This window comes from Phoca vitulina, unplaced genomic scaffold (genome assembly GCF_004348235.1).
Source record: "Phoca vitulina isolate PV1807 unplaced genomic scaffold, GSC_HSeal_1.0 scaffold26, whole genome shotgun sequence".
Lineage (NCBI taxonomy): Eukaryota > Metazoa > Chordata > Mammalia > Carnivora > Phocidae > Phoca > Phoca vitulina.
This window is the reverse complement of record NW_022589729.1, coordinates 4135661-4149968: the sequence shown is the minus strand read 5'-3', so window position 1 is coordinate 4149968 and position 14308 is coordinate 4135661. Positions and strand designations below refer to the sequence as shown.

Genomic DNA, 14308 nt, shown 5'->3' with positions numbered 1-14308 from the left:
AAATAAAAAAAAAAAAAAAAAGAAGCCTGCATCTGGTTTCCTCCAGACTTCGTTCACTTGTGCACCTTTTCCCTCTGCTGACTTTGTTCTTGTCTTTGCTCATTGCAATAAATCATAGCTGTGAATACAATTATATGCTGAGTCTGTTGAGTCTTCCTAGCAAATCACTGAACTTCAGGGTGGCCTTGTACACCCAACACAGATAGTAAGATACCTTCAGACCATGGCTATGAAAATTTGCTTAAGATTGGCAAGTACCAAAGTAAGTTCTAAACACCCTAACCTTGGATTAAGCTATGCCTGTTTTGAAATCAGCAATACTCACCAGGAACTCTAGCAGGAAAGGAATCAGGAGACCCTGCTCCAGCACCACCCTCTTCTTCATCTTCTTCAAATTCCAAATTCTCTTCTTCACCAGGTGCTAAAATTCTTCTACATGCAAAATGGCAAACAAAATAGTGAGCTACAAAACTAACTACCCTAGAGAGGCATTATAGCCACCCATTTCCCAGGTAAGATGTGGATACAAAAAATGTTGACACAAAAGTTGACCTACTGATATTAAAGATATCAATACTGATATAAAAAATGCAGATATATCTGAAAACTAGGTAAAAAATAAGACAATAAAATAAGAAGACAAATATTGGTGCTTAATTATTTTACCTTAAGGGGACAGGCTGAACGTCAAATGGGAATTCCTTATTATATGTAAGAATATTCTTTAGGACTAGAATAAAAACAGAAAGAAAGACACAAATTCTTCCATGAATCAAAAAAAATTTTATTAGAAATGACTGATTTTTAATCAATTTTACTATGCATATTAATACTTAAAAAAACTCCCAATCTTATCATCATTCAGAGCCACGACGCATTTGTCCATTGAAGGTCTTAGCAAAATGAAAATATCCATAGTATACTCCAGGTACCAGTACTTTGTAAGATCTCCAAGGAAAGTACGTTCCAGAACCTCAGAGCCCTCACAGAAAACAAACTCCAAAACAGTTGTATGTACAAGGTCCTAGGTGAGACATAGGGCAGCAGAGAAAGAAAAGATCTCCTTCCTGGAGTACTTCAATTACAAGACTGGTCCAAAGATAACCAATTAGAGGTACGTGAGATTATTTTGGTCTATGTCCTTATTAGATTTCTCCTCAACCCCATAAAACTGGCAAAATTAGATAAAACTGGTTACAATTTCCATATGCCATTTATGATAGTTTATTACACACATATATCTACATACATACATAGACAAATACACAAAGAGGGATTTACCCTCAAGAGAAGTCTTCAGATAACATGGCACCCACCACCTTCTGCCTTAGGGTATGGTCCATAATTACATTCTGGCATGTAAACTTTAAGAGAGATGTTCTAGGGATGCCTGGGGGCTCAGTTGGTTAAGCGGCTGCCTTCGGCTCAGGTCATGATCCCAAGGTCCTGGGACAGGGTCCTGGGACAGAGTCCTGCATCGGGCTCCTTGCTCAGTGGGGAGCCTGCTTCCCCCTCTGCCACTTCCCCTGCTTGTGCTCTTTCTCTCTCTCTCTGACAAATAAATGGAATCTTTAAAAAAAAAACAAACCAAAAACTTTAATTAAAAAAAAAAGACGTTCTATAACTCTGCCTACATTTAGAGAGCTTCTATGAATATGGATACCTTACAGAGTTACTAGAAGTATGTAATTTAGTGCTTCGTATCTGGCGTTATGGGTCTTTAGTAACTACCTGCAGTTACGTGAAGGTGAAATAATGGCATTAACCGAGCAATCCAAAAAGCTCCTACGATTTTGTACTCAACTTACGCAGCCTCATTCCAGAGTGCTGTAGTTTGGAGATAAGAGCTGCGGCGTGTGTATGCTGTCATCCCAAAGCAGGAAATCCCAGAGCGCAGGCTGCGCTTTTATGACTTACTCCAACAGGAGTCACAGGGGTTTTTCAGACTTCCATTATATGCACTCGATTTATTGAGTCGTTCAGTGAGAGGTCTGAGACTTGTGTCTAGCTTCTTGTTCATTCTTATTCTCTTTGCCCTCCAGCTCTTACCCTCATCTTTCCTTTCTCTTTCTTCCTCTCAACAAATGGGCACCAAGTGCCCACTATGTTCCAGTCTGTTTTAGGTGCTAAAGATATGGCAGTGATCAAGACAGAGGGTTCTTGCTCTCATCTATGGATCTTAGGCTCTAGTCAGGAAAAGCAGACAGTAAATAAAGCAACAAATTAACAAGGTACTGTTAGACTGTGGTTAGCATCACAAAGGACAGGGTCAGGATGAGCGTGTAAGTGGAGCAGGGGGACAACTTCGGCTAAGGTGGACAGAAAAGTAACTTGCTGGAAGACAAGTGAGCCGTAACCTGGAATGAGAGGATGCGTCCAGAAGCAGCATGGGCGCAAGGGCTTTCCAGGTGTTAAACAACAGGCTAGAGGGGCGCCCGGCTGGCTCAGTTGGTGGAGCGTGCGACTCTTTATCTCTGGGGTTGTGAGTTCGAGCCCCACGTTGAGTGGAGAGATTACTTAAAAATAACATCTTTATAACAACAACAAAGGCCCGAGGCAGGTACTGGTTTGGCTTGTAATTTCCTGGAAGGTATTATCATGAGCACGGAGCCCACCATGGTTTGGGGACCACGTGGCTCACCCCACAGCTGACATCTGATGGAGCACCTCTGCCAGGAGAAACTCAGCACTCCCAGCCCCCTCTCACAGAGCATGGCCTGCCACCCTCCTGAAGGCCACACTCTGAAAATGACAGACACACTGTCAACAAAGTGTGTTCTGCTTCTGTGGCTGACTTGTTTCATTTTTCTGGTGGGTAAAATGAGTAAGTTCTTCCCATCTGAAAGGTGGATTAACATCAGGAAATGAAATAAATAGTACTTTCAAAATCTTACTTGTACTAGTTTCACACAGGATTATCAAGAGACTTTTTTTTTAACCTTAAAACCTACATTAGCAGAATAAACCAAGTCCCACATATTAATTTTCCTTTCCTTACAGTATAAAAAGAGGCAGAAACTAGCTTGACTTAATCTGAAATCTATTCAAATACCGATTTGTAGAAAATGCTTAATTCTGATAAAATAACTCCTAACAAGTGCCTAGCTTTGAGAGATGCAAAATTATAGAGCATATCCTCAGATATAATATACACATTTACATTCCTTTAAAAGGCAATAGCAAATTAAAATCACCTAAAAAGATAACTAAGTACGATGAAGGGAGAGGTCCAAATGAAAAGCACTATATAAATTCAGACTATAACAAAATAAATTCCAATACTATCTTTCCTTTCCATTCCCACCCCTATTCTTAAAAAAACAAAAACAAGGGGCGCCTGGGTGGCTCAGTCGTTAAGCGTCTGCCTTCGGCTCAGGTCATGATCCCAGGGTGCTGGGATCGAGCCCCACATCGGGCTCTCTGCTCCGCGGGAAGCCTGCTTCTCCCTCTCCCACTCCCCCTGCTTGTGTTCCCTCTCTGGCTGTGTCTCTCTCTGTCAAATAAATAAAATCTTTAAAAAACAAACAAACAAAAAAAACAAAAAAAAAAAAACAAAAACAAGCAAACAAAAAAGCAAGAAATGGAAGACTAATGCAGATTTTAGTCCAATCTGCCACTAATACATGGGTCAATAATCCCTCAAGAGCTTGAACTGGAAACCCATGATATTTAGGATTGATGTCAATATTGCACCATTACAGGTATCACAACAGAATATAGTGGCAGGAGCATAGGCTTTGGGGTCACTTAGAATCCTGGTTAAAACCCAGTTCTGGCATTTACAAGCTGTAAGGTCATGCAGTTAGCAAACTGCAGCTGAATGGACTTATTTGAGTGTTTGGGTTAATGGTAATGGTAACCATTAATATCAATGAAAGATCCTACAAGGCAATAGGAGAAATCTGTAACACTCTAAAATTTTGTTTGGAAACACACCGAAAAACAAACAAAAACTAATGGAAAACTGTGACTAAATAGAAAGCCAAAATCCTAATTATTATCATCATTAAAAAAAAAAATCAAACACAATCTTTAAAACCATTACACAATAGACATCCTCACTGCAGCTAATCTTTTTTAAAAGCCATCAATGTGCTTTTCTTAAAATAATCTTACATATATAATCAGTCACAAAGGACCATATGTGATATGATTCCATTTATACAAAATGTCCAGAACGGCACATTCACAAGACAGAAAGTGAATTAATGACTGCGTAGGGCCGGGAACTGAGGAGTAGGGGAAGCCGGTGTGGGCTAAACAAGACAGGGTTTCTTTCTGGGGTGATAAAAATGTGGTGGACCGTGGTGGTATTCAGTACTTGTGCCTTTGCCTATTTTGCAAAGAGAACATTCATATGAACAATAAGAAAACATTCCTCTAAGAGAACATTCATGTGAACCATAAGAAAATCTTATTTGGCACATCCTAACCACCAAAACATTTGAAGCAAATGTTTACTTCAAAAAAGCTTTCAAGAAGGGACAAGAAAATGGGGACAACAAGGAAATCTTTTGTAGAGCATCGCAAACAGCTAGACTGTAGTTTCCAAGGACATGTAGTATAAACGGGCATCAATAACTGTAACTTTATACTCTCCAGTAAACTCGACTGTAAATGCTTACCAAAGTAATTATAGTCTTATTAAAGTGATTAAAACAAAGGCTGAAACATATGAATGAGATAGAACCTGGAATCAAACCACTTTTCATATTCTATAATGGTGAACAGAATAATAATTACTATAAATATTACAGAAATTATAAAAGCACAAAAAAAATCACATAGGACTAGGTAGGAACAGAAATGAATAAGTACCTATGCTAAATAATCTTAATATCTATAATGAATTAAGTAGTTTCCTAAAGGAATACCACTAAAAATATAAAATAAAACTTACTTGGTTCTAGCTTCTTCAGGTCCTCCAGTTTAAATTCTTCTTGAGACTGTGTGGACTGAATTTAAAATATGCATATTACATCTTTTTATTACAAAGATTTCACTATACCCTATGTCTTTTAAGTGGCAAGAACTAAATATTGAAAAAGTGGACAAAATAAATGAATCCATTTCATGCTTTCAAAGTAGAAAATGAAAAGTCCCGGGATGCCTGGGTAGATCAGTTGGTTAAGGTCTGCCTTCGGCTCAGGTCATAATCCCAGGGTCCTGGGATTGAGTCCCGCATCGGGCTCCTTGCTCAGCGGGGCAGCCTGCTTCTCCCTTTGCCTGCCACTCCCCCTCTTGTGCTCTCTCTCTGACAAATAAATAAAATCTTAAAAAAAAAAAAAAAGAAAAAGTCCCAAACTGGTTTTTGTTTGTTTTTATATTTTGGAACATTTGGGCTAAAAATAACAAAAAACTGACATTATATCTTTTCTCTCTACAGTTTATTAAATATGAACTAAATCTTCTAATAGGAGTTTAACCCATGAATTCCTATTGCTAGAAATCTCTTCTGAGACAATACTGCTTTTAGCATTAATGCTTAAAGTTTATTAGAATAGTTCATAATGATTTTTTCTTATATCAGAAAGCAGGAAAAAAACCTGTGTTTACCTGTAAAGCTGCACTTCGTAATTCCAAACATGTTGCAATTTTGCCTATGGTTTTCTGTAGGAAAAAGAAAAAGCTATAAATACCAAATATATTGCAACTGTTAGTTGTCAAAACCATGGAGTTAATTTTCATTAGTAAGGGATCTATATATTTTTTTAAAGTTAAATTTTACTTCTTTGTAGCATCTTGCAGATTTTAGAAAAGAGAAACAGGAGGCAAAGGGCTAGGATAAGGGAGAGAATGTGAGTCCATATTCTCTCCTGACCTAACTGTACCACGACCAATTTTAAATCAAGTTTGCTCTGATGACAGCTTTAGATTTATTTAAAGGTCAATGAAAAGGACTTCCAACATCTTCCCTCCCAAGCTTTGCCTTCTCTTAATCTCCATTAAGCCTGAAATTCGCTAAAAGATTTAAAATAAAAAATATCTGAAAGCTAGCAAAATGGTATGATTTAATTTTGACATAGGTCCAATCTTGACTTGTCTAATTAAATATGTAGGTAATACTCAGCAAAATCAATACTTGTGATGAATGGTGGCAAGTTTTATAGTCAGATCTGTCTTAGATGGGCTATAAGATGGATAAAAATAATAGGGTATAGTCCTTGCTTTTAACAAGCTCAAGTTATATTATGTGAGATGAGAGTCTACAAAATCACTGTAATATAAAGAAGAGACGCTTGATTCTTATCAGCTTTAGCAAAGTGAGCCATTACACATGAAGAAACTGTGCAAGAATCTGTGTTAGAAATCAAGCCCCAGTAACTGGGAGGATTTGTCAAACTGAAGAGTTTAGAAAACTCACAGTTCAGTTGTCTAAAGTCTCAAACTGAAAGCAGAGGGATATTAGGTTTGAAATATGAAAAGTGAGGGTGTGTGCGCGCGTGCGCTGGGGGAAGCCATGGTCTTTCTGAAGGGGACCTTCCAGGACGAGCAGAGGAATCTGTTATTACTGTAGCAATAAATTACACAGAGGTTTTTGAATAGAAGAATGACCTTTAGGAAGACTGTTAAGACAACGGTCTCCACAGGCTGGGGGAGAAAAGGGCAAAGACTACAGGTAAGAGCAGTCAGGTTATTCTGGGTAAATGTGAATCAGAACAAGAACATGGACAACTAGAGTGGAAATAAAGAGGAGGAGACCCACAGAAGAAATACCTGTAAGAATAGGCAGCTGAATCAGGCCCATCGACATTTTTAAGTCCTTCCAAAAATAGGGCATTTCTTACGTTTTTATTAGGAATAAATCCAGACCATAAAAGTGAAGTATTTACGTACAATACTTGCAATGCCTTCACCACAAAACATTCTTGGGAAAAAATGACATGTTTTTTCTACACGTACTGATCACTTGCAGAAGTTTAGTAAATTGGATTTTCACTTTCTTCATAAGATAAACGAGGAGCAAAGAGGTGTAACAGGTACCGGCCTGGCCCCTGGTACGCAGGCTAGTGGGCACTATGCAATTATCTTACCGACAGTCAACAGCTGGTAAAGCCAACTCCAGCCACTCCTGAGTAAGACAGGACCCTTGGCCAAGGAACAAGTAACACTCTCTATCTCCACAATCTGTAAAAATTCCTTTTAATCCCAATATCACAGTTTAGAAAATACCCTATTTTATTCTGAAATTTTACATTTAAAGATTACATTTAAATTTAGTAACTTCAAAAGGACTCATCTGTTTATTTACTCTCTCAAATAGCTACTGCATAAGAACCAGCAATAGTCTTTTCTACATAAAATCTAATATCCCCACTGTTGTTTAAATATACCACTCAACTATGACAAAACTAGGTGATTTAAATATATATAAATAAAATTTATATTATATATGTTTTATTTGTATGTATATATAAAAACATAAATATATAATAATAAAGTAATGGCTAACAGCTACTGAGTACTCACATCTCCTAAGTGAGTTATAAGCATTAATTCATGTAATCCTCATTATAACCCTGAGTTAGAGACAATCATTTTACTGAAGAGACGTTAAGCAACTTGCCCTAGACACCCATGTCTTCTATACATATAATAGTGATACGTACAATAAAGTGATATACTTATTTTAATACCATTTGGCCATACTTTTTAGGTTCTTTTAAAAATGCTTTTTAAAAAGGATTCTGTATTAAGTGAGATGTATCAATGAGTAAGTCTTCAGAAATATTAACTCTCTTTCTTTCATTTACTATAAAATCCATTTGATTTGAGACTGTTAACATTTAAGGAAAATGCAGTTTAACAATTACGATTCCACTAATAACCTATTTTAAATTTAAACATTTCTGCAAGTTAAGCAGAAGGAATAGCTTTTTACACAGAATCTACTGAACTATGGCAAAATACCAATAGGCATTATTCATAACTACTTTAAGGGACCACACCCAACATCAGTATTAAAAGGGAGCGAAACACTATCATTTTCAGCTGCAGCAATGACTTTTAAAACATGCAGCATTTATTGATGTCAAAATCAAGTGCCTGCTACTGTAACCGTGTCACCTTTCTTAGAAACAAATGGTTAGGAAAAATGATTAAGCAGTACCAGGTCACTTGTGTCCACATATTAAATACTGACTATTAACTAAGGTACATTAAGACTAAGCACTGAAGGTAAATGAAGTTTAGTTTTAAAAAATTTAAATTATTAGCACCTCATTCAAATTAACTGCTCATGCTTAATATGGTACAGAAATGGAAAATGTTCTCGTTTTTAGAATACTGGCTATTTTGTCATTGGTAGGGAAATTAATAAAAAGAGCAGCTAAGGAAAAGATGGGAAAAAAACAAAGAGCCAAGTTAATTTTGCTAAAACACATTCAATTTACATAAGGAAAAAATCGAAAAAATACATATAAAGTAGTACCGTCTCAATCCAGACTTAATTTTTTGATTTAAATAGCCAGTCATCTACCCTCTAGCCAGGGGGAGGCTGGGGTAGGAGAAAGAGGGGAAGGTGGAGGAGACAGTGGAAAGGGGGAACCTATAAAATATAAAACAAGCGCATAGTGCTGGAACTCTCATTACTACCAAACTCGATTCAAAACAGGGAAAAACTTTCTAAGCATCATGAGACAGGATGTTCTCTTCTGGCCAGAAACTTACATGAGAAAATCTACGACACCAAAGTAGGGAATTTAATGGAATGAAAGCTTTTGGCAGCTATTCTTTGGCTACTAAACTCAGTTGTTATAATGACAAAACTATTGAGGATTGAAATGAGAGCTAAGTCAACTAATCATGAGGGAGGATCAAATAAGAACCCTAAACTTTCTCATTTTCCAACAGAAATCTTTGAGAATATTATGAATAGCAAATCCATGTGAAGATTTTTTTAAATCACCGATTAATAAAGTTTAGAGAGATCAGTAATTCTGCTCTAGAGTTTAGATTTAAAATAAATACTGTGAAGATGTGTATGTTTTCTCAAAAATTAGTATTTCTCTGATCTTAAATAGTTAAATATGGATAAATATCAATAACCTAAGACCCAACAAAGCATTTATTCATCAACTATTTTTCAAAGCTTATTGTGAGCAAGACAGTAAAAAGCTTCATAAAGAAATATTGGTTGGTTTTTAAGAAAATTTTTAGAAGTCCCACAAACTATGAATGGTTAGCATAATTCTAAGATTTGTCACCGTTACAAAAACACTGAGAATAGCAAAAGCGTAAAAAATATAATTCAAAATAGAAAACATAAAGAACAGTTTTGCTTAGAATAATAGAAGGCATATTCTGCGTTTTTCCTCTTTTGAGGAAAACGCAACTGAGTTTCTTCTCCTTTGGCTTATGTGCCAGATCTGGCATTCAATTAATTTTGCAGACCTAACAGTTGGTTTCGAAATCTCCCATAACATGTTCTTTGGAACACTAGACCCAATGAAGTGTTCTATAAAGGGGGGGGTGCCTCCAAAAGCAAACAAATTTAAGAAACACTCCATTACCCAAAGTCTTTTAAAAAATTCAACACACACATTAGCATATTAAAAGCCCTGACAAGTCACAAACTCCCTGTTCAAATAACATCTATTAATTTTTCAGAGCCAGTGTTCCCCCAGATCACATCTGGGAAGCCTTTGTTTCCTAATCATTAACTTGGAGCCTCTTGTGTGACGTTCAAAAATAAGGTCTGTATGTCAGTATGGGTTTTTTTGGCCCATTGTGAATGTTTCAGTTGTATTTTTAAAGAAAATTAAATTTGTAAATGCATACAACTTGCCTTAGGTTCCTAATGTAGTACAGAATGATTTGGGGGTCCTTCTCTGAGCCCAAGGAATTAGGCAGGCAGGTACACAAGTGGCAGCCACAGGTGCCCCTTAGGCAGGTATTATAAATAACAAATCCCTCCGAAATCAGGCCTCCAGGGAAGGAGGAGGTACAGAAAACTTCAAAGGTATGAGTCATTAGAAGATGTAGGGATATCTTCTAAGATCATTTAGGGTTATCTAATCCCTCATCTCATACATAAGGAAATAAGGGCCGGGGACAGAGCCCAGATTCAAGACCAAGTCCAGATCTCAGGCTTTTCCTCTAGGTCATGCTGCCTCCCAGGCCTTATGGGAGTGTAAGACTTGTGGGTCTGTGTAAAGTGAAAAAAAGGCAGCTAAGGAACAGCTATAAATTAAAAGATAAAGAGCATTATCGAACATCAGCTTCAGCCTTAGAAAGTTAAAGAAAATTAAGAAAAAGTTTATTTTTTCTTGATGGTTTAATCATTGTATGAAAAAGCTCATTTCTTGATGGCATTTTAAAAAACTGTGCTTTGTTTTAGGTCAACTCACCTACTATTTGAGGTCATGTTGCTCATTGGCCCTATACCTAAGCAAGAGGTGCTGGTGACAAAGCATATAAGGAAGGCAAGACAAACAGGTGATTAAAGTATTGGGGGGGGTGGTCATGAAACTTTTTAAAAATTCCCTAAGCTTTCATCTGTTTCCATATTCATAACACACTCTGTTAGCTATTAATTTGCATACTCAAATATTTGAGATTGTTTCAAAATTAATTTTGTGATGTCAGCTGATCACTTCCTAATCAATTCCTAGAGTTTACAAATCTTATAGAGGTGATAAAGCATATAGTCTTTGTTCCTTTCCTCAAGCAAACCAATCATTTCTTCTGTGGTAATTATTTTCCTGGACTCAAATCCTAAATTTCCTAAATCTACTGCATACATTAACAATTGTAAAGGAAAAAAGAAAAATGCACCTCTAAATTGTAGTGATGTTTTCTTTTCTAAATACAAAAAAAGTACAGTAGAGGATGTAGATACTAAGTATTTTTAAAATGCAAATATCCTGACTTGTGTAAAAAATATAGCTAATCCTAATCTTTAGAGTTTTTATCTGTTCAAACGCCTATAAGTAAGAGTCAAATGAATATAGGCAAAAGGACTAAAATAAATTTTAGGCTTACTTAAAACACGTGCAGAAAACCACTCCCACCACTTGTACAGAAAAATGATTAATAAGAACAAATTAAGTCACTACAGTTTTCACAGTGTCTTTTCTTAAGAGATGAGGGAAAAACTGACACAGTAATTTTTTTTCATTATCTACAAGATTAAAATTTGACTTAACACTAGATACTCTGAGCCAGGAAAAAATGGGAATTGTTTCTTCCTGTTTCTTCTCACTCTTTGAAAGCAAAGCTTCTTAAAGTATCCATCCCACTTTTTATAATCTCTAAAAGTCCAGGGCATTGACTCAACACATTAAAATCTTAATTCAAGAGCACCACTGAGACATTTTGCAACCTTATGCATTTATTTTGCTGATGGATTCTTATGCCAAATTCTTGACTTGAACAATTTTTTAAAAATTATTATTTTAGGGGCGCCTGGGTGGCTCAGTTGCTTGCTCATCTGCCTTTGGCTCGGGTCATGATTCCAGGGTCCTAGGATAGAGCCCCATATCAGGCTCCTTGCTCAGCGGAAAGCCTGCTTCTCCCTCTCCCTCTGCCTGACACTCCCCTTACTTGTGCTCTGTCAAATAAATAAAATCTTAAAAATAAATAAAATTATTATTTTACTATTAATTTTTTTCAGTGATGGCTTTTGTTTTTTTTTTTTTTTCTTTTGGCTTTGTGTTTGTTTTGAGAGGAGGAAGAAGGGGTTAAGAAAATTCAGAGTTAAATAAGTACTGAAGTTGGACAAAATCACTCACAGTCAAACTTCAGCCTCTGGAATCTACCCCTCTCCCAACCAGAGTGTAGACAGTCTCCACTAAAGTTAAAGTCTAAATGGCTGAGTCGAGAAATTCATCAAGTGAGAAAGTCACTAAGTAGTAAATCATCTCTCAGCGGTCACTTTATGTTCCCCAATGCATAATCAGTGTCATTCTTTGTACTCAAGTATAACATTCTGTTGTTTTTGCTTAATGGCTTGAAAGACAGAATCCTTTTCATTTGGAATCTGATAATATGTAGATATTATTTTATAGTACCTTTTGTTCTTCTGTGAATTCAGAATTATTGTGTTGAGCTTGGGCCTCTTTTTGTAGATGTCTTGCTAATCTGTAAGAAGAAAAAAACATATTCTTTAGAATTGAAGGAAAGCAAACTATCCCAAGTGCAACAAGGTGAAATAATTTAAATCTTTTTTTATTTTTTTTAAAGATTTTATTTATTTATTTGACAGAGACAGAGACAGTGAGAGAGGGAACACAAGCAGGGGGAGTGGGAGAGGGAGAAGCAGGCTGCCCGCCGCGCAGAGAGCCCGATGTAGGGCTCAATCCCAGGACTCTGGGACCAGGACCCGAGCCGAAGGCAGATACTTAATGACTGAGCCACTCAGGCACCCCTAATTTAAATCTTTTAAAAAACAGGGGCGCCTGGGTGGCTCAGTTGGTTAAGCGACTGCCTTCGGCTCAGGTCATGATCCTGGAGTCCCGGGATCGAATCCCACATCAGGCTCCCTGCTCAGCGGGGGGTCTGCTTCTCTCTCTGACCCTCTTCCCTCTCATGCTCTCTGTCTCTCATTCTCTCTCTCAAATGAATAAATAAAATCTTAAAATAAATAAATAAATAAATCTTTTAAAAAACAATGAAGTACAATAATATTTTGCTGTGTTTTCAAAGTATAAATCTACATTATCTTTAGAATCAGACTCTATACAATAACAATTAAAATAAGATACAATACTTGGGGCACCTGGGTGGCTCAGTCGGTTAAGCGTCTGCCTTCGGCTCAGGTCATGATCCCAGGGTCCTGGAATCGAGCCCCGCATCGGGCTCCCTGCTCCGCGGGAAGCCTGCTTCTCCCTCTCCCACTCCCCCTGCTTGTGTTCCCTCTCTCGCTCTCTCTGTCAAATAAATAAATCTTTAAAAAAAAAAAAAAAGATACAATACTTTTTTTTTTTACCATTGCACTGGGACAAATTTCAGCTCTAGGCAGTAAAAACAGAATCTTAGAGCTGGAAAGAATCTCAAATGGCAACTAATCCAACTTTCTTTAGTATGCATGAATTTCTTCTTTAACAAGCCAATAAGCAGTTGTCCAGATTTTGCTTAAACACTTCCAGGGAGCACCAGTAATAGTACCAGCCAGAGACACGTTATCAGTCTATCATTAATCTGCTGATAAGATTAGTCCAAATAACAGCCATGACAAAATGATAAGTCTATTAAATTATGCTTTTCAAAACATTTTTTCATGAAAAATAAAATCCTCCACCGATCAGACATGAAAATCATCGTTTGCCCAATTATCATTCTTAAAAATAGCAGCTAGGCCTTGGATGAGTTTTCAAGGATGGATCTGTGTTACTAGCCCAAACTCAACAGTAAGGATCCAAAGCTCTTTTTTTTTTTTTTTTTTTAAGATTTTATTTATTTTGACAGAGAAAGAGAGCGCGCACATGCACAAGCAGGGGGAGAGGCAGAGGCAGAAGCAGGCTCCCCACTGAGCAAGGAGCTGGATGCAGGACTTGATCCCAGGACCCTGGGATCATGACCTGAGCTGAATGCAGGCACTTAACCGACTGAGCCAAGCAGGCATCCCCAAAGCTCTTTCTGAGACAACAAAAACTAAAAGATTGACTGTTACAATGAAACATTAAAAGGACAAATAACTCAATTTTAAAATGGGAAAAGAATATGAACATCTGTTTTAAAGACTTATTTATTTATTTTAGAGAGCGTGAGCAAGCGTGAACAGGGGGAGGGGCCTGGGGGGGGGGGAAGCAGACTCCCCGCTGAGCATGGAGCCTGACTCAGGGCTCAGTCTCACAACCGTGAGATCATGACCTGAGCCGAAACCAAGAGTCGGACGCTTAACCGACTGAGGCACACAGAGGTCCCTTGAACATTTTTCCAAAGATATAAAAATGGTCAATAAGCGCATGAATATCATATCATTAGTCATTAGGGAAATACAAATCAAAACCACAATGAGATACCACCTCATACCCACTAGGATGGGTACAATTTCTAAAAAGAGAGAGAAAAAAAATAATGGTGTTGGGAAGGATATGGAAAATTTGGAACCTTCATACAGTGCTGGTAGGAATGTAAAATGATGCAGTTGCTGTGGAAAACAGTTTGGCAGTTCCTCAAAAGTTAAACATAGAGTTACCATACATATAACCCAGCAATTTCAAAATTCTAGGTATAGTCCAAGAACTAAAAACATGCTCACACAAAAAAACCTGTACACGAATGTTCACAGCAGCAGCATTATGCATAATAGCCCAAAATGGAAAACACCCATAATGTCTATCAACTGCAGAATGGATAAACAAAA

The 14308-nt window shown here is 37.2% G+C and overlaps 1 protein-coding gene across 1 annotated transcript in view; it reads right to left on the bottom strand.

Annotated features, from left to right (window-relative positions):
* The window catches only part of AIDA (axin interactor, dorsalization associated), a 36409-nt gene that overhangs the window by 14939 nt on the left and 7162 nt on the right, over positions 1–14308 (bottom strand). The window contains exons 2-6 of the mRNA XM_032422478.1: positions 12012–12081; positions 5557–5610; positions 4901–4955; positions 667–730; positions 326–432 (exon numbers count right to left, since the gene is read on the bottom strand). Coding sequence (XP_032278369.1) covers positions 326–432; positions 667–730; positions 4901–4955; positions 5557–5610; positions 12012–12081 — 350 coding nt within the window. The remainder of the gene's footprint in view (positions 1–325; positions 433–666; positions 731–4900; positions 4956–5556; positions 5611–12011; positions 12082–14308) is intronic.